This window comes from Pomacea canaliculata, linkage group LG9 (assembly GCF_003073045.1).
Source record: "Pomacea canaliculata isolate SZHN2017 linkage group LG9, ASM307304v1, whole genome shotgun sequence".
NCBI classification, from domain to species: Eukaryota; Metazoa; Mollusca; class Gastropoda; order Architaenioglossa; family Ampullariidae; genus Pomacea; species Pomacea canaliculata.
The window spans coordinates 3914920-3942719 of NC_037598.1; the positions used below are offsets into that span (position 1 = coordinate 3914920).

Consider the following 27800-nt stretch of genomic DNA (forward strand, 5'->3'; position numbering starts at 1 on the left):
GGTGGTGACTTTGTTGAGGGCCTCGTATAAAACTAATCCTTTGATATTGTTCGATTCTTGTTTTCCAATATAAAAGTAAGATATTTGGAGAGTGTTGTAATTTGTCCACAAAGGATTTAAGGCGATAATTAACCATGGAATGGTAAAAAATGAGGATTTGCTTAAACAGAATGCTTCTTCTTTAGCAAACGTTTATGTTTTTGTCTCCTAGATTTTCTCAGCTTCTCGAGTCGATGGTTCGTCTGTGATTGTGTTTGTGTGCTCCTCCCTTTTTCTTTCTATTATTACTACCTTTCTGATGAAAATGTTGCCCATATATAAATATAACTTCGGATGATTTTTCTATCAGGATGCTTACTTCTTGCGCCATCTCATCTTCGCCCGGGGAGGTTTTCAGTATCTATATAAAAGACCCCACACTTCAGCGTTTGATAAAGTCGTTGTCATTGAACATACAGTCAAACAGTCAATCAGCGATAAATTTCGGACTTGAAACCAGACAGAAATGAACTTTAAACTGTCCGTCGTGTTTCTTACGGCAGCCTTCATCTCTTCTGTGGCAACCTCTGATGTTCGAGGTAACCGATATATTTATTTATTGCATTTATCCTCTTTCATGGCAGTTTAATTTTTTGTTATTATTTTTCCTTTTTCTATTTTCTCTATTTTAAAGTTTGTTTAGCGACTGTAAATGTCAATAAAGCTTTAGGGATAATTTGTAAATAGTAAGACCCGTCATACATAAATATTAAAAAATCGGTTGGCTACATCTCAAGCACTCAAAGTAAATAGTGTGGAAAATATTAAATTTTCGAGTGTCTATATTTGTTTCAACATTTGACAGAGTTGCCGAGCAGGAGTCAATCTCCACCCGACTATTGTCTGATGCCACATCTGGGTAACGCTGTCTCCACTGGTTCAATCTATGTGGAGCCATGGATAGCGTATCAGGATCACACCAAGGTAACTAAACTCAGTGCTGTTTTCGTGATGCCTATACAAAACCTTTTCTTCTCTGACTTTTTGTCTAGCTCTTAAATTCTTCACCTTCACCTGAAGCCAGGTTGTCAAGACTGACAACAGTGTTTGCATATTTTCTCGCTTGGCAACAATTCCTCGCTCCATTTTACATCCCGACTACTTTCTTGATTTTAATTATTTTTTTCTTTCTGCTTTGAGGGTGCTATTTATTGATAAATAATTCATTGGTAGCTAAATAGAAAAAATATTTTTTCAGGTGATAAATATTATTCGACTTTAGACCTAAATTTAAAAAAATGAATACTATTATCGTTTATTAGGAAGTTCATCCAAATTAGATTGTGTTTAAAGTCACTTTTAACATGTTATTTAAACTGTTAGTCCTTTCGTCGCTTCGTAAAAATATAAAATAACGAATTTTAACTAGGGTTATTCGCTTAATACATTTTTTTAAACTTCAGAAAACTAATGTCTAGAACAAGGCATTCCTCAATAAATAAATCATCGTTATTATTTGTACTATAGACCTCGCTAGAAAAAAATACTTTGCTAATTTCATTTATCGTCATTCTGGTTGTTCGAAAAGCAAGAACCATTTATGATTTTTATTATGTTCTTATTGCTAGAAAAATACCTTGCAAGTAAATCTGTTAACAGGTTCATCCCAAACATTCCCGATTTGCAAGATATCGCACGGCAGACGGTAGTGGCAACCATGTGTTTAACCTGGGCATGGCCAACACCCCCCCTTCTAGGATACTTCCCCCTGACTACGAGAACGGTAAGGTTTATCTGATCAATGTCCCTTTTTCAACAACACACACACATTTTATTCTTCTATCCATTCTTTTGTGAATAGCTTTCCTAGCTCGGAAGGGTATTTTTAGGTAAGTCGGAGATTGTCAACACACACACGCACTCATGCACGCACTCACGCTAGTAAACAAAGAAGATGAAGCTCATGTTTATGGCTGTTCCCGCTAGGTGTCGACTCCCCACGCACGCTGGGGGTGCGCGGCAGGCCCCTCCCTGCGGCCTTGGACGTCAGTCGGTTCATCCACACAGACGTGGTGGACTTTCAGAACTTCACAGTCATGCTGATGGCCTGGGGACAGTTTATGGATCACGACCTCGCGGCCTTTATTTTATCCTCCAGTAAGTTACTTTCTTCCCTTGGACTATATATTTTTTTCTTTCTTCAATCTTCCTTTCGTTTCTTTCTTGCTTGATTTTGATGTTTCCTTCCTTCCTCCTTTATGTCGTTTTGTCTAAGCTTTTCTTTCGTTCACTAATTTCTTCTCTCTTTTATTTTTCCCCACCCCTTTATGGCCGTTTCTTTTCTGTATCGCCTTAACTTGTCGTATTCTGTTGTACGACGTATTATTTCTTTTGCTCAGGACAAAATGGTTCCATTGCCTGTTGTGTCAACGGCACGGTGAATCCAGTTCCCAATCCGTAAGTTATACTTGCAGCCTTTTTTCGCATCAGACCAGGCTTATACTACCAGCCACTTTAATTATTACATGCATTTTTGTTTATTATAGTCAGGACAGTTAGCTAAAATGTGAACATTACAATCTGAACAAGGGATTTGTGTATCAGTAATTTAGTAATCAAACAATTACTCCGCAGTGACTGCTTCCCGATGATCAAGTCAGATAATGATCCGCGCTTTGAATCGTCCTGCTTGGAGTTCTCGCGCTCCCTCGCGGCACGGACGAAAATGGCACCAGGCTAAGTACGACATCTCTTCTGGTTTCACTTACATATCAAGCAGAAAGTCCAGTCTTTTACTTTGTTTCAGTTGGGAGTGTTTTTTTTTTTTAATCGTTAACTGGCCTTTTCACATTAAAAATACTTGTATAGTTATGCCAATATATTTGAAAGTCTAGCCATTATCGCCAAACCTCATCCTCTTATTTCTTGTATTTCTCGGCGCCTGTAAACAGCAAAACCAAAAAAGACAGGGACAATGACTATGCATCTACTGCTACTGTTGTCATTAATGACTATGACATGACGACGACAATGATGATGATGTCATCGTTTATTACTATTATTGTTGTTTGTCGTTGCAGGCCCGAGACAGCAAATAAACACAGCCACCTCTTTTATTGATGCGTCGATGGTGTACGGTAGCAGTCAGGAGGTTCAGCTTAACCTTAGAGAGAAGCTTTCTTCAGGAGAACCTAGTCATCTGCTACGCTCGGAGTCTGGAGAGTTACTTCCTCGCAGACCACAAGACAACTGTATTCACAGTCCAGGCCGATTTTGCTTTTTGGCAGGTGGGCAACTGATAAACCAATGACTGAGTTCTGTCGAACTAAGAACAAAATAAAGAGTAATTAGTGTGTCGCTCTCGCTTGTCACTGGCAATGGAAGAATTTTATAGTCGGATTACTTTACAGACATAACATTCACAATCAGTGGACAGGAAAGTTAAACAGTCCAGTGAAAATTACAGAAAAAGAAACTAGGGTAAGAGGGAATCAATGAATGACAATGCCACAAAGAGATTCACATGCCTTTCCTCAGCTCTCTTATCAAACTGACCAATGACCAGTGGAGCTCAGTACCTTTTCGCACAATTCACTTTCCCTTCTTTTATCGTACAGATGTGCTTCCTCTCCTTCCCTCCAATCACGTGTTGTTTAGAACACTCTAAATAAGCCTTATTAGCTTATGGTACCGGTTCTCCTATTGGCTAAGAGCTCGACAACTTAGAGTATTCATGTACAATGACATGTGTTATTGACCTTTCTGTGCATGATTATGTTTATAGGTGTGTATCAAAAACACGTAAGGGAGGTAATCACCAAGACTTGAGGAATTAGTTTATCCCCGCTTTATCCAATACTTGGGAAAAAATGCACCCCACGAGTGCTTTAACCAATGGGTATGTTGCAGGAGACGATCGTGTGAGCGAACAGCCGGGATTGACTGTCGTGCACACGCTCTTCCTGCAGCTGCACAACAAGATCGCACGAGACCTCGCCACTCTCCGCCCTTACGACTCGCACGAGGAGATCTTCCAGCTCACTCGCAAGATTGTCGGCGCCATCGTGCAGAACATCCAGTACAGCGAGTGGTTGCCTATCTTCCTTCCGAAAAGCATCCTCTCACAGTTCAGCCTGCTCACTGGCAGCAGGACCAGGTACCTGCCGACAGTCGATCCCTCCATCTACAACGCCTTTGCAACTGCCGTCTTTCGAATGGGTCACACTTTGATCCCTGCCTTCTTCAATGTCAGTGGCAGGTAAGATGTGTTATTAATAAGGCAGAGTAGTTAGACAGGCGTTCGGGATCGGAGGAGGACTCTAGTGCTTCGATACCCGGGTGGCGGAGCATCCCAGCTGACTAGCTATAAACAAGGCACCTCGAAGCTTAGAGAGTTGAGGAAGATTAAGGAGCGACTAGACGAAATGTGGGCATCCCTCACCAAAAGGCTGGCCTAGAGAGATAAGTGTGGGTCTCTAACATCTCATTAACCAAGGTCCTTTAACTCAGTTTTGCACACCTTTTTAAAATACCGTTTACATTCGGTTGACATAGCAGGTGAAGAGGTCCATTACAGACTGATTTTTTTCCCTTATTTCTATCGTTGCCAGAACAAACCTCAGCTTTATCTCGAGTTGTCTTTTTTTTCAGGGTAATTCCGCTTCGGCAGCTGTTTAACAAGCCCGACATTATCTTCGAGGATTTCAAAGGCGTGCTTTTGTCTCTTGTTAGCCCGCTGTTTACCAACGGCGCTCGTGCATTTGACAGATTTTTTACAGAAGAAATTACAGGTACCACTACTACTATTAATCATCATCAATCATCAATCATCATCTTTGAGTAAGTCCTCTGAGCTGTGAGACATTTCTTTTACACAACGGTGTTTAAGCTTGTTCTGTGGGATATTTTTCTCCCTAAACATTCGATAGTTGATTCTAACGTCCTGTAACACCGATGTTCATTTTCTAGTGAACATTTTGGAGACCGTACTATTCTTCTCCAATTTCCCAGGTCACCTTTTTGAACCTAGAACCCAGCCACCAGCACCTGCGCGCAGCCGCGGTCTGGACCTGATTGCGTTGAATCTTCAGCGAGGTCGAGACCATGGTTTGCCCTCGTACAACAACTACCGAGAAATTTGCGGCTTGAAAAAGTTGACATCGTTCTCACAGTTCGTCCCTTCGGCAGTGGGCCTCAAGCTGGCAACTGTTTATGAGTAAGCACCTATGTACAAACTACCTCCCCTTCTCAAGCTGAACCTTTTTAAAATCCTTAATTGCAATCACTAGTTCTCGTTTCTTAAAGTTCTGAAAGGTTTACATTTTTCAGTACCAGGTAAACCATTTGTCTGCTTCTATTCATATTTATTTAGTTATTTTCTGTGAATCTGTTCAGGAGCACTATATCACTTTGTATTTTAGGCAAAATGTTTTCCTTTACCTGCCAAGAATGTTAATTGAAAAATGCTACACTGTAAAGAATTAGACATTTAGAAAGAATTCATGCTCTTCAAGAAGAAAAAAAAAGGTGTACAGTATACCCTTTACACGATTTCTTTTGATCTCTCGTTGAAACTCATTAATTAGTGGAATTAGGTCTAATTTTGAAAATTAGTGGTAAAAATTACATGATCCAGATATTTGTTAAGCTGTCATCTCTATCGTCTTCTACTCCATCATGAACTCTGCCTGGCTGACCTACCTTTTTGTCATCAACTACTGCGCATGTATGTGAGATTTTTCGAGACACCACACAACAGACGAAAACTTTTACCCAGAAGAATTGCATGTTACGACGAAACCAGCCTATTCTGGGGCAAAACAAAGTTTTCATAAATTAGTTACAGCACAAGTCTTTCTTTCAAAAAACTACAGCATCCTTGTATTTTATTATATGTGTAAACTATGTCAACATCCCTTTAAAAACCCGGTCCGTTGGTGCAACGGTTAGCGCCTGTCACCAATACAGCGAAGGTTGGTTGTCCTGGGTTCAGCTCTCGTCTCGGGCAAGCTATGCTTTCTCTGTATGTGGCATCTGTGTACAGGGCTGGCTGCCTTTGTTGCTGGCTCAGTGCAATACCACTCTCCCCCCCCCCGCTTCCTTTAAAACCTTTATCATCGTCATTGTGTTTCTTTTAAATCTTTTCTTTACTTGCTGATGCCTTAAATATTTTATCGTCGTTTCTGCCTACAGCAACGTTGACGACATAGACCTTTTCACTGGACTCATGTCCGAGAAACCTCTGGCAGGTGGACTCGTCGGCCCCACCCTTGGGTGTCTGCTTGGCATCCAGTTCCACAGTCTCAAATTTGGCGACCGCTTCTACTTCGAGACCGTCAGTGAGCTCGAGGGATTTACCAATGGTGAGTTCAAACGGTCTTTTATGTCACGAAAATTTCCACAGAGATTTATATCACACCTTATTCTACTCGTCTGATAAAAACAAGTCGAAAGTATTATAATAAATAATAATAATATTTTATACATAACATATAAATCGCAAGAGCGACACACACACACATTCTTTTTTTTTTTTTTTTTTTTTTTTTTTTATATATAACATTTATTTTGTCTCACAGATACATGAAATAGAAATTACAATATCTTGCAATATAATACAATCATATGCACACACATTCTATTTTAACTGTTTTTTCATTTAATTTGATGTTAAATGTTTTAAACGAATGATAAATGATTGTCATAGGTAAGAATGGAATTATATCATCAATAGCAGTTAGAGATTTAGTTTCATATGTAATTATGATCTGTTACACACAGGGAGATGTATTTCAATTTAGATATTAATAGATTCACTAGAAGTGCAGTGGTGCTACTTCGATTTGGAATTTCAGACATTGTCACATGCCTTAAGATATTCTGACAATAATAGAAGAAAGACGTGGTTTATATGTAACAGCGATGCAGCAGGATGAGTTTCATTTTATATTATATTGTCCATGTCTTGTAGTTATAACAAAAAGTTTCCTTCCGAAAATGTATGACATTAGACCGAATAACTGTAAACTACTGATGCTCATGTCAAGAAAAAAAAAATACTAACCGTATCAAGCTTTAAAATTTGACGACAAAGAAAAGAAATGCTTTGATGAAATAAACCCATTTATTTCAAGACAATGACATACTCATGTGAAGCAAAATGTTATTTCTGTGACATAACTGAACATCATTTTACACATCGCTGTTTACTTCATTTCAGTCATCACTGATAACACACACACATAATTATTATTGTCTACAATTCACTGTCATAACTGTTACTTAATTTCCAGACCAGCTGAGAGCTATCCGATATGTTACTCTGGCCCATGTGATCTGCATGTCCAGGCGAGTGAACAGTGTCCAGCTAAAAGCTTTCGAAGTTTTTAACGAAATGTGAGTATTACCATCCTCGTGCCCCGTTATACGATAACAATATCTAATCCCTCTTTTCCTATTTTTATTCTTTGTGTTTACATCCATGACCTTAAAACTAATTGTGATGTATAAAATTTTTTTTACGTACTCTTCTGCAAATTCTCCACGATGTAAATTCCATAATTGTGTGTGTGAGTGTGTCCTGACCCTGATAGGATGATAGGATTGGTGTAGGGGGTGATGGTTACTCACTCCCATCTTCACTCAAAATGATCTTTTTAATTTCGTAGAAATAATTAAATTATTTATACACCAACCCTTTGTAGTTCTGCTGTCCATGTTTTGAAGTACTCTAGTCATTGTAAATAGCATCCCAGTGTCTAGTCACAAGATTAGTTGATATCCTCGTTATTTTGTTGTTTTTATACTATTCTTGTCTTTATTTTCAGAACGAACCCGGAAGTGGATTGTTCTGAACTGAGGCATAGCTTCATTGACCTGAGGCTCTTCAAGTAACAACTATCACTTTCGCCGGCACATGGTGGCTTTCAAAGCTTACAATTATAGGAGAAGGAAATATTTTCACATGGGTATTTTGATATATAGAATCTGTAAGGAAATTTTGCCTGCCTACGTGTACATTCTATTTTGTCACATTGTTAAGGAAATTATTTTTCAAACACTGATAAAAATGTGATTTGAAAGTAAGAATCGCATGCTTATTCATATTAGGGAAGTGTGCATATACTTTCTCTCTTTTCGTCTTTCCCCAGCACCCTCTTGCTTGAGCGCATGCCGTTTGTTTTTGTTTTGTGTGTGTGTTGGGGGGCGGGGAAGTTACGCTACGCTTTAGTTTTCTCGAGAGTTGTTTCCCATGTCTTTCTCTCATCCAATTAAATGGCCGCTCAGTAACACATCATTCGAGTGTAAGGGGAGGGGAACTGGTGTTTTATGTCAAGCCAGCAAGTAAAGCTAAATCACGACAAGACGGCCAGCCCTGTAAACGGATGCCACATGCAGAGAAATAACCGCGTGCCTTAGACGAGAGCTGAACCCAGGACAGCCAACCTCGACTGTATTGATGACAGGCGCTGATGACGTTGCGCCACCGGACCGCCCGGAGCAAGAATAAAACACACACACACACAGCAAAGCACTTGGATGTACACTTTAAAACAGAGAACCATTTTTATTCGTAAGTGGTAATAGAAACGTTCTACGAACATGTCCGTTGATAGGTGCTGGTTAGCACGCGAAGCCAACAGCCTTACCTGCCAGACATAATTTTAACCGGTTCATTACAGTATTTTCTCAACAGAACACACCTTTACACCCCATCGTGTTTACTGTACTCATATTATGGGATTGTACACGATACCTCTATTCCAACATCGTAACATTGCTGAGAAAGTTTAGTCCCCTTTAGTCGCTGTTGGAACACAAATAGTAAAATCTCTTTTGTTGTTAACGAAACATGTCGGTGACACCTGAACATCAGATCATTACATAACATACTATGACCCGTTAGCAAGTTTTTCGCGAGGTGCAAACCAGGTGTGCTTTGGGGTAATCAAGTGTTATGTGTCTGTAGATTAACTGTAGGCCTTTTTTGTACAACTATGGGTCGACATTTGAGCAAATGAGGCAAACATAGTATACACCCGTGATGTAAAAGATTTTATATAACTGTGGCGTGAAAAGCATTTCCACATTTTGAATTGCTAGCCCTGTGGACATCGGAAAAACAAGACAGTGAATGATCTACACAGACAGATTAAGAAACAGAAAGAAGCCATAACCTAAAGATACATATACTTTCTCAAACTATGTTAGTCTATTTTTGGAACAAATATGAAAAAAAAACTCTTGAAATCCTATTTGAATATTTTCTTTTATTTACAGACACACGCTATAGTTATACAGAACGGAGCACAGCATCAAAGTCTATGAAAGGCATTTGGAATTACAGATAGCTGCACACACTACACCCCACCACCACCACTACCATCAAACACCCATCAAATAAGGGACAAAGTCCACATAAACTGACACATAATCAGAAGCTTTACAAACATGACTTTAGAAACCGATATTTCATGCTGCAAGCCATTTAAAGCCACACATAATGAGTCTTTTCGAAATGATTAGGAAATCTTTACAAAACGTGTACTCCATGTGGTAGAAATAAACATTACAGTTATGAGAATGATAAAAACCTTCCAAGAGAGCATCAAGACTTACGTTTTATTACAATAATAAATAATAAACATGTGATTTATTCACGAAGGAGAAGGCTTTTATTGCTTGAGACAAGGAGACATGGACAGAATACAATTGACGGAAGGAGAAACAGCCTTGCAGACAAGTAATAGCAATAAACATAGAAGGCGCAAAGAGGAATCGGGGAACAAAGAGGACGGATGGAGAATGTCATAAGTCTGCAAAGGAAGACAAACAGGTGAACAAGTATTATCACAACTATTAACAACAAATCAATAGGCAAAAAAGTGATAGAAAGGGTGAGACAATTGGCATTACAACATTTGAAGGTATCTGTGTTCAGAGCAGCTGAATCCAAGTAAGACACAGAGCTTGATGTAAAACACTGAGATTTCCATGACAACTGAAGAGCTCGTTTGTCTACAGTTTGCTAAGTATTAAGCTTGTTGAACCTGTTCATTTCATGTCTTTCAATATGTTCAGTAATTACGATAAATATCAAAAGTCTACAATAAATTAAACTGTTTAAAACAATAGCATGATTTCTTTTACCTTACCTGCCGATGTGTGATATCGGCAACTCGAAAGCATGCTGCATGTTCGCGGTTCAAAGATTCTTGAAACATACCTTCAACACTCTGTCATGATTTTGACTTATTTTCACGGTTAAAAAAAAAAAAAAAAAAAACAAGCACAAAAAACGCAGTCACTTTCTGTCCCGCAGTATTACACTTTTCTTCACTCAATATTTATTTCAGTTCACTTCTTTTTTCACGAAAGCTCTGTCTTCGTCGGTCAGAGCATCGTTTCCTCAATACCGCCTGGAGTTACAGTCCCTCAATATGGAGTTCCTGTGTGATAAACCTCAAACTTTTCCACCACAGAGAAGTTGTCAAGTCTCTCATTCGCCATGACCTTCTGCAAGCATGACTGTCAATGAACTTCCGCTGATGGCCGGAAGTGCAGCTCTATGGGAAGCCTGCTGCTGCCTGTCGGGTATCTTCGGCGCGCTCAGCCTCGCTCCGGGCCCAGGATGAACCAATCGTCTTCGCCGCTCTTCCTCGCCAAGAACTACCACAGGTGGGGTTCCCATCCTCTCTCGGCAACCTCCCTTCCCTTCGATGGGGAGGAAACGCGTGAGGTAGGAGTCAGCCCGGGGGAAGAAAGTCTGGCGAAGATTGAGCACGTTTTGAGCGGCGCGACTTCCTCGGTGGAAGTACCCAGTGTTTTGACAGGCCACGATCTGACGCTGAGCATGCTGTTGGAGGACCTTCAGCAGCTGCAAGTCCCCGACCCCTTCTTTCTCCAAAGACCCTGTAAGCCGCTTGTAGCCGGAGAGATGGTCCGTGCGCGCCGTGTTAAAACCAAAGTCACCCAGCAAGAGGGAGGGTGAACCAGCAAACCGCGTCAACTGGAGCAGATCATCGGACCGTATCCGTCCACTGCGAGGCAAGGAAGTAAGTCCAGGAAGTGACGTAGACAGATAACTGCTGAACTTGGACTCTCCTGACACGCCGCAGTCGACTGTTTTGAGAAGCGATTGTTTCAGACCAGGATGTGAAGAGGCATTGCCGATCGAATCTTTGTTAGCAGCTTTCATCGTGGACGCGGTTTTGTTGCCGGGAACGCCCTCAAAAGGTGAGTCGTTGCTGTTGAAATACTTCGTGCCAAACAGACTTAGGCTTAGGACAGTCTTGTTCTCCGTGGACCTGTCCGTCAGACCGTAACGGCGCCCGTACTTTCGACGGGTGTAAAAATCCTTCACCAGTTTCAGCTCGACAAGATCTTCTTCATGGTCCAGGTTCCTATTCTGATGGCTGTCGTGGTCACCGGGGGCTGGAAGAGAGAAATTGCCGTCCAGGGTTAAGACCGTCACAGAAACGCCGCCTCCTGGAGCAGAGCGGCTATCACCCCGCATCTGGGGACTGTTGATCCCCTCCTCCCACTCTTCTACGTGCTCGCCATTGACCACGTCCCTCAACAAAGTTGCTGTTCCTTGCCTCCTTCGTGAAGGAGGTGATTTTCTTTGCGCCTGCTTTGGAGATTCTAGTCTTTGTGAAACAGACGGCTTTGCTGTTTCAAGCACATCCTTCAGCCCCATTACTGCCGTTTTGAAGATCAAAACAGTTTGTGCTTTAGAGATGGGGAGACTCAGGTCTGCTAACACGATTCCGCACTCACTTTGATTTTGGTACAAGTTCTGCTACGCCATCATTAAACAAATCATCAACAAAACTCTGTCATTTTCTTTGAAGACGTCTTCATTTTTGTGTTGGAAATCCTTTCATTTTGTACTTTAATGTCACCCAGAAGACTGTTCACAGAGCAATGAAAGACTGTCAGGCACAACTGTAGGCACACTCTAGCCAGCCTTCTATGACTAACGCGTTCTATTGTCGATTGAACACGTAGCGGATCCCTGTGGGGCGACAGGTGAATAGTCCGGATGGTATTCTCTTGTTTGCGTAGAACTGAGGTTTCTCACCTGACGTCAAGGTTTCTCGCTCACCTTTGGCTCGGAACGTCTGAAGTAACCACCCGCAGAACAGGTCTACTAATACTTTTCTTTTTGATCAGTAGATCCTCAAAAAACAGTTTAAACAGAAAACGCCAATAAAGAACTAAAGTGATTGTCCGTGTTTGCATAAACATGTCGCCGAGTCACAGTGACCCATTCAGTCATTCCTCAGCATATCAAGGTGTTACAAGGAGAGTAAACAGAATATCCACACCTCGACATAAATCGCTGCTTCGATTTTCCATTTTGTTCAGCCTTGCGACGCTGCAGATAACGATCAAGGTACACACGAATGGCGGAACGGCTCTCCCCCATCCCTTTCCGCGGCAGGACTTGTTTCAATTCTCTAGAAAACTGTTCCTACAGCTTTGACGACGGTGCAGTTGTTGGTAGCTGAAGGAGGGTGTTGGAACAGGATAGTAGCAAAGATACTAGTGACTACAACATGTCATCTAGACTGCGCGCGCCAACGAGGATCTTCAAGGAACGCGTGCACGCTAGCCCACACCTGAAGACGCCGACAGAGGTGTTCCTAGGCACGCACACTTGTACCCCTCTCTTGTCCTCCCATATCCCCCCAGCTGGCTAGGTATCTCCCACTTTACTCTAGGTCACCTGCTTTGCCGAAAGACAGCAGCAGCGCCGTTAACGTGGTCAGAACTAATCGAACGGTTGGCACACTACGGCGTTGTAACTGCAGGTACGTCGTGAGGTGTTGCTAAGAGCAAAGAGGCAGCATCATACTTAGATTACAGCAGTTCTCATGCAGTTTTTGTTTACCGATGATGCGCCTTGTTGCCAGCAGAACTACGCAGTCATCAAGTTTACATCTGTGCAACAAACATACTCATCATGCGTATGCAATACATTCGGACTGTCTATTAATCATTTACTAATTAATTATATTTTTGCACACTTCTGTATGTAATAATTCAAAAAAATCTTGTTTATTCCTTTTACCATTGATTATGGCTTCTGATAAAGCGGATGGGGGAACAACTGGACAGAGGCAACACCTTATGGTTGCCAATAAAGTATGGATAAAATAGCGTGTCAAAACACTGCAAAGCAGAATTAGAAGTTATCTTAATTATTGTTCCCTACAGTTGCTTAAATAGCTTCCAATTTTTATTTTTTAGTATTGTCTTGACAATTAAGTTAGATACTGCCTTAAACATTCGTCTGAAGAAATGTTTTTGAAGACCGTGGGTGACATGTTGTCAAGCGACTCCGTAGTGTGAAATCTTCGACCGACAGATTACCGGTGCTTGTAAGCCTGCAGCTCTACACATTGTCGAAAATCCATTAAGGCGGACTGCCTGACTATAAAGAAGAGAGGTATGAAGAAACACCAGGTCAGACAGAGAATAGGAAACGAAGCATTGCGCTTAGTACATTGTGTGCGCCACCTGAGATCATAAGCCCCTAATACAAGTCGCTCCTTTTATTCAATCACTCACTGAAGCAGGACGAGGACAATGTGGTGGGGTGGGGGCATCGTAGGTTTGAATTACCGATCGTGTCTTCAGCACCGACTGTTTTTATATTCAGAGCTCATTTGATACAAGAAAAGCATTTCTTGAGGCAGCATTGCCACAATCCTTCATAGCCTCTGGAAGAAATTTCGAAGGTGAATAATATATATATATTTGTAATGTTTTCCTGGAACATGAAAAAACGATTATGCAATGTGATTATAGAGAGATTTGGGTATTATGTCAGCTTGAATAATGAAACAACCGCCAGAAAGGACGTTGTAGAGGCAATAACAAATTATTACATATATTTATAGCCGTGCTATTCATAGCAAGCAAACGGTTTCTACAAATCAATGAGTCTTAAAAGGGAAAAACAAAAATGAAAAAAAAAAAAAAACCGGACTTAGAGCCAGATTGGAGTTACAACGAGTACTGACGACACGGCCTAGGCAGCTCTGTGGGAGGTTAACTGTCCCAATCCAGTTAGTCGCGTGGGTATGGTCACGTGACCCAGACAGCTCGCGGGAGCTTTGCGCACACCCTCGCTCCGGGTACCACTTGATTGCCTGGCAGACAGTGCATGGTGACAACGACAACGGGCCCAGAGCAGACGACAAACACGCAAAGTTGCTTCTACGACGGAGGAGTATGTATACGAGTGTCGCAACCCCTCCCCTGCCTGATCGATGGTTTGGTGCACCCGGTGTCCTCAAGACTGCCAGGTGAACGATATATGAGGCTACCTGTACGTACGCGCACACTTACACACACGTACTAGAGAGCGGAGAAAGTGTGGGGGCTATGGGCAGGAGGAGGGGAAGGCAGAGTTGTTAATTACTGACGTGAGTTTTCAGTTAATGAACGTCTTGTCATTTACAGTAAGTCATATTAATTACAGGACATAGTATACGTTACAGAAAGTGTTACCAGTTACATGATGTGCTGTTAGTTACAGAATGTCTCGTCAGCTACTGCAAACCTTGGCTGATAGTGCGGAAGTGGATAGCCGAGCGCTTAGAGCACTGGTGTCCGAACAGATGGTTACTGGTTCGACACCCGTGTAGCGCACCTCACTTCCCCCACTAGAGCTTTAACGCCAAGCAGTCAGGTAAAATGCCAGTATTTCATACTCAAACGAAATGACTTCTAGACATTAACCATCACATACGTCCTATGCATCAGGCGATAGATTATTTGTTATGAAAGAGAAGTAAACAAGAGCACAAATAAAAGTGCATACTACACCAGAAAGATAATGTCATTAATTCTTGGTTGGACGAACATTTCATTCTTGGAGCTAAATTAATGTGCATAATTCATCATTTCTGGTACCACGATGCAGGACAAAGATTTCGCTCCCAATGGCAGGTCTGGAACTGACGTAATCCAAGTATTTGTTTCCGTATCAAAGCACTCGACTGAACGGAGGATTTCATTGTTGTGGGCAGATATACCCCCCACCACGTAAATCTTGTGACCTACAAAATATAGGTGTATGATAAACAAAGATTAATTTTAATCGTTCTTAAAGAAATAAATATTTTTTCAGTTGTATATTGTCTGCTTAATTAACATAGAAAGAAACTGATTCTTTGTGACCGTTGAAAAGCATGTTGATAGTCTGAAAGTATTTTTTTTAAAAAACACACAATAAACCCGTTAAGCATGTATTCTAATTACTTGCTGTCCTTGCATTACCACATCAAACATACAGTGAAAGTGGAGTGAAAGACTTGATACTTAAAGGTCTACTTCAGTACAAAATATTATTGTAATGACTGGACAGAGTTAGTATTCCTTTTAAGTCTTTTTAAAATAATGGGAAAAGTCGGGACGTAGAATTTGACATCTTTCTGAGCATGCCAATATTTTTACATATATATCTCTAAAACAGTGGAGAGTTATTCCCTCACGCTTTGGGAAATTGTGCTGGGTTCAACCCAGTGATTTAAGGGGAAAAAAAGCTTGCACAGTACTAGACCTTAAAATAGGGCAAAAACGCCGTTTTTAACGTGCTTTGTAATTTACTGTACTAATAATATCTGTTAGGTAATGTTTAACAATGTTCTTTCAAATGTGATATTTTGCCGTGAGCGGTCTCTTTAATAGTGGGCAGTTAGAAATAAGTTATGAAGTAACTACTGGCTGAATTGTTACACACAGCAACACTGAAACACAGCAGCATACTACAGGAGTGAAGCTTTCTCTTCACATAAAACGGCTATCTTAGGACGGTGGTAATACTAAAGATAACTGGAAGTATACGGCTAGCTGTAAGTGCTTTACAAAGACAACAAATAAACGCACGTCACATTTATCAGCCACTCACGGATAGCTTACCTATCACCGTTGCCCCGGCGTTATGTCGCGCAGTTTTGAGGTCGGACAGGTGCGACCAGACGCCGGAAGCGGGGTCGTAGATGTCGACGGATTTAATGCTGCTGAGCTTGCCAGTGGACGGATCGTGCGCCGCCCCACCACACAGGAAGAGCTTCCGGTTCATCTGCACCATGCTCGCTTGGGCCCGCGGCATCCGCAGGGGGCCCATACTCTGCCACCTGCATATTCAACGTATATCACATACCCCGCCCCTCTACCCCTACAATCTTGCAACACGCATCGTCATAACGGTCTGCAACATGCAGTCTCGTCGACTATTTTCTGCAACATGAAGTCTCACAATTGTGGTTTGTAACACACATTCTCCCCATAGTGAGAGTGCTTTAGGGTCTGACACATACAGGCGTAGTGTACCATGTTTTGAACCGAAGAATCTCCAAGCATCATCTGAAATCTTTTCAAAAAGTACTCATCCACTATATTCTGTCTCGAAGACAACACATAAAAGTTTTGACAATGCACTTTGCTCTTGAGCACGCAGGGAAATTTGCAAAACTTATGTTTGGGTATGACAAAACTGGTTTCTGTTCTTGAAATCTGTAGTTAGCTTTACTGTAGCTGCTCGTTGCCTTAAATTACTGCTGTTTTCAGTTATAATAACTATTTCTATCATATTTTTTTTTAAGATAAATGTAGTGGTCCCTACCCTTAAAACATTGCTGCTTAGTTTTACAGTAGCGTGCTTCCGCAACAAAGGCGCAAAGCGAAACGAAACAAACAAGAAAAAGCTCAGCTGAAGTTAGCTGAAACTAAATAGTGAGCAGGTAAAAAGCTCAGTGCACGCGTTATAAAAATGTAGGACTGATCACAACTCACTACAAATTGATCACTTACACTTACAAATTGATCACTTACATTTGCACACGGAGAAGGCAGCAATTAAAGTCTAGAAAAATAGTTCTAAAATCCCCAAATTATCCATGCATCAACACCCATTCAATAGAGACAAGAAGACAATTTATCACATGTTCCTACCTTTTCTGTGTCCCATACCCTACATTACCAAGTACCTGCTATACATCCCCCACCACTGCATCTTCCGCTTTATACACCGTATTCCTTTCAACCCAAGATTCATACTTTATAGCCAACAGTTGCACATTTCCCACTAACCACAGTCTAAAAATGACATACAAATTGGTCTTTGGATCGTAGAACTCTGTTGACGCCAACACGGGGCAGGGAGTCGAATCGTTGTCCGCCCTTCCATACCCTCCGACCACTATGACCTTGCCCTCGTACCCCACGGCACAGGCGCTGACCCTGGCGCAGGTCATAGGGGCGATGAAGGACCACTTTCCTGTAGCCGGTCGTACACCTCGGCAGTCTCCAGCACACTGCAATGGAAAAACCGCCTTGAACTCTCTATCACACAAGCAACCGTCAGCTCTCCTTATCACAAAGGTAAGTGCTTGGTTTCTATCGCACAGGTAAACTCTTCAGTTCTTTAAGTCACGAAGATATCTGTGTGAATGTGTCACCTCTCCCTCTCTCGCCCCTATTACATAAAGGAATATTGGACATGCCTCTCAATCTTCAATGCCCCAATTCAGCTTAAATCAAAAGTTTACTGAAGGACAATCAACACCTTCCACTTTGGTACCGGAAGCAAACAATTCTTTCTCGGAGCCATTGTATTGAATTGTAGTTGCACCCTTTCGGTGTAACAGTTCTCTCTCGGTACAGCTCAGTTCCCTTTCAACTTGAAATTTTAATCATTTACCAGTTTATAGCGACGGTGCTGTTGTCTAACGACAAATATTATATTAATCAGTCACTTTGCTAATGTAACACGTCATGATTAAAAAATAAACAACAGCCATAGTCTGGCTTCTTCAAAGCGTCTGGTATTCCTACCAACAACGTGAGATTCGATGATTTAAAGCTTTTATCAGACAGCGAAGGCGGCCAGATTTCAAGATACAACATAAATGATCACATAGAGGAGAGGATCAAGAAGATGATGAGCCTAGCTACTCACTTTTCGCGGTCGTCCTGCCCTCCCATGGCGTACAGTTTGCCGTTTAACGCACACGCCGCCAGAAAGGATCTAGGATGGTTCAAATCTCCGACTTTATCCCACCTTTACGTAAACATGGTTATATTAAGAAAAAAAAATTAAATTAGCCATTATTCTGACTATTCACTTACGGCCTAGCATTATATAGAGCGAAATACGAAAGCTGTTGTCGGTAGTCTTTCACATTCTGTACCATAGAATCGTAGTTCTCCAAATGTTCTTTGTTGTTTTAGGTTAGCCGGGCTTGCTGAAACTGCCAAACACTCCAAAATATCAGTATCTTTCTCCCTTTGAACCTACCTACAACCGCCTTCAGCCCTTGAAAGCGTTTCATAAATACTTCTTCAAGAATACAAACACGCAAGCGTCAAAGAAAGCAAAAGAATCTGTGCGAGTACTTGCTCATTACATAGGAAGAAAGGGGAGAATGAGTGGTGAGAGGAATATGAGGTGCAGCTGACCTTACCTCTGAGTCTTAAGGTCAAAGTGAACACATCTCTAGCAGCACGGCACATGCAGTCCATGTCATGCGGGTCGTAGCCGCCTGCAGAATTAAAAACAATGAAAATTCCAACCTCCTTCTCTACAACATTAATGCGACAAGTCCTCAGATTTCTAGAACCCTGCTGATCCCCTTCCTCACCTAATGCAGAAAGCTCGTTGCCTCTCATCGGAAAGAGGGCGAGTCAGGAACATCCCAAGTATTTCGTACATCGTCGTAATAAAGTACAGTAAAGTAGAAACCTAATTATACACCCCATTAGTTCACGCAATAAGCCAAACAGAGTGCACGTCCTTATCCTGAGAAGAGGGTGAGTTCCAAAGCATTTCACAGTTACGCAAAGATTTTCATAAACTGACAAGAAAAAAAACTGTCTTTCCCCGGGAAGAAAATTCCACGGTTTCCTCTGGTAACGTACTAATAACGTACCAATGACGTAAAGCACGTCGTTGAGAAAGGCAGCTGCGAAGTTGATTCTGGTCTCGGGCATGTTGGAAAACCTATGCCAATTTCGATTGTCTCCATTGTATAGACTAGTCTGGCTTGCGCCTGTCGACAAAATCAGAGAACTAATCATGTGCAGGACACAGAACTAAATCTGTACGAAAAGAACTGCAGGAGACAGAAATGAAGATGTGGACAGCATCGTAGTTGCAATAAGAGATTTGAGTACGCGTAGAGGGAATAATAAGTCCGATACGTGAACTTGTGTTGGGCCGGAGCCATCAAGGTACAGCTATTACTGCAACAGTTTCCAAAAAATGTCAACAATTCCTTATACTATGATTTTATCCATTACAAACATTCATTGAACCTTGCCCATAGCTGATATTGAGAAACAGTCGATGACGAATAGTGCGAAATAAATATGCAAACAAATAAATAAACAAAAACAAAAAAATGCCCCTTGGGATATATCAACATAGGAATTTAATATCTGAAATCTATTTAGTCCAAGAAACGGTTCGTGGAAGCAAAAACGTCTAAGAGAAAACCTGCGCAGGGCATGCCTGGATGAAGAGGTGAACTCACTCTCATTATCATCTGTTTCCATGAAGCCGCCGACTGCCAGTATGTCTCCTACCCCAGGAGGGAGGCTGACCGTAGACGTACTACTCGAATTACTTTTGACTACAGTTATTCGTCCTGTGAACATGGTTAAAAATTACACTTACAAGGAAATTTACTACAAAAGAAAGAAATAAAAACGAGATCATAAAAGAAATGAAGTATTGAAAACTAAACAAGAAGAGAATAAATGATTGATTTATCAATGTATTCCAATGTCATTGTCCAAAAAAGGGATAAAGCAATGTTATAATCAAAAGTAACGGAAATATGACTGAGCAGGGAAGTATAAGTGCAGTTATACATTTTTAATCAAATATTAAATCAGTCTATATCAACAAGATTATTTTTGGCTTTAAATGCATAAAGAAAGATATTATGACAAGTTTTCACAATTCTTTTGTTTGTTGATGCCAACAGTATACTGAATAATTCTGACAAGGTGTAAAATCACAATGCAATGTCTTAAAAGTGAGGAATAACTGGATGAATGAACGAATGAATTAACGAAATACTAAGAAAGAAAAGAGAATGAAGGAAAAAGACAAAAATATGGGTGACCAAAAAAAACAGAACGAACGGGGTTACATAGATTAATTAACTAGAAAAAAGACTGAGATGCAAATAATTTATAAATTTTGTCAAAGAATGAGTATGGAATTTATTACTTACATACATAAAAAGACTGTTTATAATTATAGAGACCCAGAGAAATCAGAGCAAGGATAAGAGGAAGCATAACTTTTCACTCAAAAATTGCGCATATCACAGCGGTACAGTGACACAACAATCCAATCTTCGAACAGGTGCACCTGTCTTTGCGCTCAACGATATAGTGATACGACGGTAACATCACAGAATAAGTTCTCGAGTTGGAGACTGCAAATAGACATTGAGAGTCAGATGATATAACTTCTCACCTTCACCCTGCTCGTCGTTGATGTAGAACTTCAAGTAAGGCTGCGGCACTTCCTTTAACTGGATCACTGTTGGCGACGGGGTAGAAAAAGGGGAAGTGGGAGGCAGGGTGGAAGATGAAGATGACTCCACAGTTAGTGGCAAGAGATTTGGGTGAAAGTCTTGCGAAGAGCTCGTAGATGAAGAACCTCGCAACACAGAGTCAGTCTTCGAGGCTTGTGAAAATTGAAAGACCTCAGAGGAAAACTTCTCGGAAATCTGCGAGGTGGCGCCTTCTTTGGACATCGGCCCTGGGAACCGAGACTGTGACCCCGAGTTGGTAGAGGTTTTCTTGGCCTTGGCACGACTCCTAGAACTCGCTCTCTCAGTCTTGTTCAGGGGTGATTTGGACGAAGTCTCGCCTCCTGCCGGCGAGTGCCCAGGGCTTCTTCGGTTGTCCAAGCTGCCCCCAGGCATCAGTGTGGAATCCGTCTTCTTCTTGTCGCGGTTAATGCTTTTGTCGGGGGGACTGATCGTCAGTCCGGCTGAAATCCCCTGAAGTTTGCTGTTCTCTCCCTGTATCTGTAGTTCCACTGTAATCTCGGGGTTACTCTCGGCTCTTGAAAAGATGCCGGAAGCTTTGGATGTTTGGCCTTTTGTGCGACTTTTATCTCTGCGACTTTTTCCCTCATTGGCAACAGACATGACGCTGGGAGTACTGCTGCTGGGAGTAAGTGTCTCCTGCTGTTGAGTTTCTAAGACGAGTTCTGAAGCCTTAAACTGTAAATATGCCGGTGCACCACTGCTGGAGGACTTCTGCAAGAGCGGTGGGGCTACGGAATTCTCTACATAGTTCCCGACTATCTCGGGTGCGGACTTGACAGGACTCTGCGGGGGGTGGTATAGACTGGGGCCAGTAACAGGTGTAGATGGAACGGTAAAGTCGCGACCAGAAGGCTCGCGAAAGGTTGAACAGAGAGGAGGTGCGAACACGATGTTTTCTTCGTCCGCCTTGCTAAAGAGAGTACATTCGGCGTGCATGCCCCCAACACTGTACTGGGATTTGACAGCGGAGATGACAATCTTAGGAATGAGAAGAAATGAGAAGAAAACAGTAAGTAATATTTATATTCTTATAAAATTTGATCTTGTTTGGTACTTTATGTTTGTATATATTATGTATAAAAAAAAATCTTAATTTCTGACTTTTGACCTTTGGCTCGATTTCTGAATTCTCTGCCACATACAGTTACAATCTTTGATGTGAGCTTACTACAAGAAATCAGAACCTACAATTCTTAAAATTAACACCATGCAAATGTTTTTAAATGCTCTTTTAAACGGTGTATCACAATAGTTGTCTTTATTGTAGGTTAACAGATATAATTTTTTTAAACACCGGTGAAAATTTGCTTCGTAAGCACTCAGTGCTTCGTAGTGAATGGTTTCGCGCGGCTCTGTACCTTCGTAGTGAACCGATAAAAATATTATTAAATGCATCAATCTGATTTTTTTTCCTACACGAACAATGTTAATTCATTTCAAGTTTATATGCAGTTATTAAAGTGTGATTCCTAGAGGTGTAAGCTGTGCCAGCATGATATATCCTGTGCAACCCTGTGTGAATTTTTTTATAAATTCAATTACACCAACCTGATTTGCTTTGGATTACCTAATAAGTGACTGTTCATGCAGGATTCAGATAGAAACATTTTTGTTTCACATAGTTTGATCTCTTATTATCAGTTTAAATTCTTTCTATCTCTTATAGTTGTTTTTTTATGATTTTTCGAAATTGTTTGATTTCCATGCGCACGAGGGGAATGTGACCTTGTTGAACCCTGGCGTAGCACACCCACAAGTTTCTTCTCATCGTATAGGGTTCGAAGGTACTCCCCCGTGTAGGCAGGATTTCCCCCGTATTCTAGGCCAACCAACCCTTTCCAGATTAGAGTGACTCGCTAACAAATACGCAGCCTAATGACAAGGACAAAATAATTTTAAAAAAGACACCAAATACAGTTTATAAAAGGTGGGTTAGATTAACTACAATAATTATATTAAGTAATTAGCTAGTTTACTATAGTTAGTTAATTAATCAACCGCTCTCTTACTTTGCTTGACGAAGAGTACAGCCCTTCGCTGAAGCATTTTCGAGGATGAGGACATGGAAGATGAAAAGGATCGTAAGAGTTGACCTTCCTGAGAGTGAGGATCCTAAGTGACAATCATTGGCGATCAGCATGGCAAGGTGATGGCGATGACGATGAAAGAGACATCGGTAAGGTAATACATCAGACAATCCATGACGTGTCATACACTTTTTTGTGTTTTATTCTTTCTTTTTTTGTGCACACCCACCAAACAAGAAGCTCGAAAGCAAAATCACTGGTAGCGTTGGAAAGGTTGTTATTTTGCCACGAAAATGTACTCTTGTCTATTTTAATAGGTTCTATCTCCCGCTAGCGATAAGTTGCAGTGGTGTGACCTAGACTTATAACCACACAGGTGAGGTAGAACCCAAGTACAATCCAAGACTTTCATGTAAATCTTATCGATCAAACAGAAATGATGATGTATTCTCTGTCAAAAGATCTCAGTAATCAAGGATTTTTTTAATATAAATTAATGGTCTGAGCTGGGAAGGAAGGGAACACATTCGTAGAGATTAAAAATATATATATTATTTAATAATGAACTAAATTCTACAGTCAAATACGATGTAGGAATAATTAAGCACTCAATTTTAATCCTTGCAACCAATTTGGTTACTTTTAGTTACCAAGTTTGTTTGTTTGTTGTTGTTTGTTTGTTTATGGTTGTTTTTTTTTTGATGTTTTTTTTTTTACGCAGAACCTATTGAATGACTTTCAGCAACTCCATAGGGTCTTGAACTATTTCAATTGTTCAGTCCGTTCTGCAAGTCTCATAAATTAAGCTTACTTGTCATTATAACGTGTAGATGGTTATTGTAATCCTCTAACTTTTTTATATTATTGGTAATTATCATTTGCCAAACCAATGCTTTATTATTAGTAAGCACTAGTAATACACACCCTCTCTAACACACAGATATATATATATACACACACAAAGACGTGGGCAACTCACCAGGTAGCTTCCATTATCTTGTTCTTAAGTGCAGGGGAGTAGGAGACCTGATCGTTGGCCTGGGAGCACTGGATGACCTCTTCGCACGACATGCAAGGGAAGCGCACTTTCTGCATCAGGCGGTCCATGTGCCTGCGTCGCAGCCCCGGCTCATAGCCGATCCAGTTCATCACCGCATCAAACACCTCCATCTCGCTGGACACCTTCAGCATCAGGCAAGCTTTTTATCAAACCTGCTACCAATTGTGATGCCCTAGTCTTTGCACCATAACCCCATCTATGGAAGTTTCCCACTGTCATTCGCGCCAGCCCGAACGTGTGTTCTCTTTGTGGAGGTCTGAAAAGCTGCAGATGTGCCGCGACAGTTTGGTCCTCCCCTATATTTACTTATGTGTTGTGCGAAAATCAGTAAACTTTTCGGTGTGAAATCATTCCTGCTGGACAAGTACTGGCAGCTTTATGCGAGCTTTATTGATGTCTGTTTTTTTATTTGCTTGATGACTTACATTGTTTTAGTTGTCTTGCTCGAAAATAGTAAAGTCCCTAACTTAAAAGCGTGGTCAGCTACACTACTTATGGAGGGAAAACATGGGGACCAGCAACATAAGCATGCCAAGTCACGTGACCAATTACATCATCATATGACGAAATGCGGATAGCAACTGACCTTTATGTTATCATCCCCAAGGATGACCTCCACAGTATCCACCGGAAGGGCATAAAAGACATCCATGGTGGCAGCGTACCCGAAGTTGTCGATTATATGACTGTACTTCATTCGTATGGCGTTGGGGTTTACTTCCCTCAGGGGACTGGGCTGTTGAGCTCGACATGCTCAATGTCAGGTTGTCATGTCTTCTCAGCTAAAAGGCGCGCGCGCGCGCGCGAGTGTGTGCGTGCGTGTGCGCGCGCGTGTGTCTGTGTGTGCGTGTGTGTGCGCGCGCGCGCTCTCGTGCGTGCATAGTTACTCGAGGAATAACTGCTTTAACTTTTCTCTAAATATTTTATGGTCATTTTTTTTTCCACAAGCGCGATGCTGTTCTTGTTTGTGTACTTTGTGTCCTCAAATTATAGGAAAGGAAACAAGAAAGAATGCAAGTAAGCAAATCAGATCAATGAAGAATGTAAGAAAGAAAGAAAGTAGACAATGTCATGACTTATATTCTTCCGCAGACGAAAAAGAAATGTTAAACATGCAGCTAATGCCATTCATGTCTACGTAGCACATTTTTCAGCGACAATAAAGATGGTTATCTCCCACTTAAATTGTACCAGAAGAAGGGAAGAGTAGTTGCCCGTGCTGACCTACCTCCAAAGTTAGTGTGCCAAGAAAATCTCGGCATCGAAAATACACTGCCGGGATCTGTAGCGTCCCTGCCACCGCCAAGAGGCTTTGGACATTGCAGTCGTTGACGTAAAGAATACCCGAGTAGATAAACCTAGGAACAAAACTGGGTATGTGTGTGCATGCTGTTACAGAATGCATTCATTGAGCTACAAATGCAACTACAAATGAACTACAAATGCAGAATGATCAGCGAACGCAAAATAACAGACTGTGCTAAGCAGATGATAACAAACCGCGGTAAGCAGAGGATAAAAGATGTGCATCACAAAAAGATTATGTAATTATACATTAAAAATATAGCAGTAGGCATATAGCAGGTGTCGACATGGCAGTCCATATTAATTAAAAGGTATGTGAAACAGTAATGCATCAGAAAACATAGAAAAATAAGGTTCAAGAAATCAGAATAGCTAGAAATTGCAACGGAATATGGAAAAAGAGCTGTAACAGAAGTAGGTCCAACGTGTCAAAAAAAAGGAGGTATGAATGTTGTCAAAGGGATCGCTATTTTAGACTCTTGTTCAAAAGTAAAGCACCTTAGCTCAGTACGATTAATGCCAACTGCAAACCTTAGAATTGTCTGAAAGGCAGCAGGGTCAATTCCGTTAAGAATCACTTCAGAGAGTTTGTTGTCGTGGTGGTGGGTCAGTATGAAGGCTCGTGAAAAGTATATGCTGTGACACGCTAAGGCGATTCGATGTGCGGCAAATACCTATGGAGCGAAAAAGAAAAACAACAAAGCTTTGAAGTCGCCTTTTGCACGCATCTCTTCGCCTGCGTTGACTTGTACTCAGTGAATCATTCTTCGGGACTTTTAACTCTCATGCGGATAATTTTGCACTCTCTCTCTCACAAACATTGAAGAGACAAACAAAGAAGATCACGACAAGTAACAACCCATGTTCCTACCCCAGCAACCACATACATGATCACGGGAAACTAAAAACAGTGACAGATCTCCATGAAATATATTCACTTAGAAGCTCTTTTCGTAGCCACATGTTACGGGAATCGCCAAATCATTAAATCATCAGGGACGAGGGTTTAGACAACCAACAGTCTTAGACTACCTGCTGTCACAAAGAGGCCAAGGAAGTCATTTTACAGTGGCACCTGAGAATGTTCCACTCCTCTGCTAGATGACCTTTTGCAAGAGATCGGACATTGCTTCAAGGAAAGAAAGTGAAGCTTTTTACTAACATTGCTGAGCATTGCATTGATGCACAGAAATAAAATAAGACCTTGTTGCCAACATGAATAAGCACATCCAAAAGCTTCTTCTCATCGTATAGGACTCGCAGGTACTCCCCCATGTAAGCATAATGGTGAATGCGGTCCAGGGGCATGGATGTGAACTGCTGCAGGATCTCCCCAATATTGTAGGGCAACCCTTCCAGCTCTCTCCAATCGCACATCTCTCCACTAGCCAGCCTGTCCCAGCTCTAGATGTAAAAAAAAAAAAGGGAACAAGAAGGGTAAGTTAATCGAAAAATGACAATGACTTTATTTTATTGGTCCTTGGAAAAATTGCACGAGCCAACAAAAAATATGCGTCTACGCAAAAAAAAAAAAGACTTTTCATTTTGGAGTTTACTCATAAACAATATTTCGCATTTTTCATTGTGACGTTCACATATAATAAATATCTCTTTAGGGGACGCACTTTTTCAAACAATAAAAGCTAAATATATGAGGCAAAGAAAACCCGAATAAATAAAGCGGCTTTTTTTTTTACTGGATTTGGTGGGATAGGTGACCATGATAAATTATTTATATGACACTCATTTAAAGTTATGCATGTTTCAATTATTTCTATGGCCGTCATGCAAAAACAAAAAATGTATATACATATAACAAACTCATTGTCAAGCTTTGACAATACCTGTCAGGATAAGAAGGTTCTTTTCATTAAGTACACACCACCAGATGATGCTGCCAAATTATTCTATGGCTAAAATATTACTTACAAAAGGCCTAAACACGCCGTGGTCATCCAGGAAGAAAACACGGCCATTGGAATCTTGCCACTCGACGCCTTTAAGCAAGTCTGCAGGAGAAAATGATCGTCACAGTTCTTACGCCAGGACAGTATCGTGTCCTGTAAGTGCAGGTCCTGGTATGAATGTGCAGAGGTAAAGAAATTTTCTGTTTGGAGGAAAAGTATTTCCACTGTGGGGAGCGGGGATTACAGGTAAAACATGAAACGGGTACGGAGTGGTTGGTAGTGCAGTAGGTGTTGATTTTATTATTTTATACAGTGAGCACACTAAAGATAAATGTCAGAGGTGTTAATGGAAAACTTTGGTTTCTTAGGGGTCCTTACGACCACGGTGAATTATATCCATGAGGACTTCAAAAGCAGATGTTTTGTGTGCATGTGTAAGAGCAATATATTTATAAATGACAGAAAGAGAGAGAGAGAGACCGCGAGCAAGATCTCAACACCTGTATAAGGCAAAAGCCTTTCCATCCAGGGTTCTGGAATATCCATGCATTGGTCCTTTACGGAACATGGACACGAGAAACTGTCTGGAAGGCCTCTCGTTTTCCCAGGCATTGTGGTGCACTCTACTTCACCTCACGAAGTCGCTTGGCGTTTCCCTTCCTCCCGCGCTAAGCATATGCCTACCCAGCGTCCGCCTCACGTTATCACAACATTTCTCCCGCCAGGAAACGTCCATTCTCCTGAACACCCAGCAGTCCTATGGCTACCGACCATGTGCAGCAGAAAATGTCGTTACCCTGGAGAGTTGGCTAGAAATCAGTGCAGTCGATAGCGAGAAGCGCTGTGGTGACCGCTGGCTACACAGCCGTATCCAGCCAGTCACCATCTTGTGATGACGTATTTCAGTGACGTCAGAAACTTAAAGAACGCGCGCACA

At 41.3% G+C, this 27800-nt stretch overlaps 2 protein-coding genes across 6 annotated transcripts; one reads left to right on the plus strand and one right to left on the minus strand.

Moving 5' to 3' along the window:
* The first annotated feature begins 418 nt into the window (after positions 1 to 418).
* On the plus strand, positions 419 to 10243 carry LOC112572095 (chorion peroxidase-like). The gene is made up of 13 exons (XM_025251625.1): positions 419 to 578; positions 845 to 963; positions 1639 to 1762; positions 1966 to 2136; positions 2379 to 2436; positions 2614 to 2714; positions 3060 to 3266; positions 3889 to 4237; positions 4630 to 4769; positions 4990 to 5194; positions 6172 to 6341; positions 7272 to 7374; positions 7806 to 10243. The coding sequence occupies exons 1-13, from the start codon at positions 506 to 508 to the stop codon at positions 7870 to 7872; spliced, it is 1887 nt and encodes a 628-aa protein (XP_025107410.1). The 5' UTR covers positions 419 to 505; the 3' UTR covers positions 7873 to 10243.
* LOC112572904 lies at positions 8187 to 27772 on the minus strand. Of its 5 annotated transcripts, none has more exons than XM_025252888.1 (16): positions 27364 to 27771; positions 26886 to 26965; positions 26160 to 26360; positions 25488 to 25630; positions 24880 to 25009; positions 24238 to 24387; positions 23571 to 23773; positions 22574 to 22676; positions 20483 to 21542; positions 19527 to 19640; positions 18924 to 19043; positions 18459 to 18536; positions 18124 to 18245; positions 17107 to 17309; positions 15913 to 16130; positions 8187 to 15050 (listed from the first exon to the last, which is right to left on the minus strand). In XM_025252888.1, exons 1-13 carry the CDS (start codon positions 27473 to 27475, stop codon positions 18133 to 18135), a joined length of 2607 nt encoding a protein of 868 aa, XP_025108673.1. In that variant the 5' UTR covers positions 27476 to 27771; the 3' UTR covers positions 8187 to 15050; positions 15913 to 16130; positions 17107 to 17309; positions 18124 to 18132. The 5 variants fall into 5 exon arrangements, with proteins under 5 accessions (XP_025108673.1, XP_025108674.1, XP_025108675.1 ...); XM_025252889.1 differs by lacking the exon at positions 18124 to 18245 and adding an exon at positions 17954 to 18022 and having other exon boundaries at positions 24880 to 25021; XM_025252890.1 differs by lacking the exon at positions 18124 to 18245 and adding an exon at positions 17954 to 18055 and having other exon boundaries at positions 24880 to 25021.
* Positions 27773 to 27800: the final 28 nt, after the last annotated feature.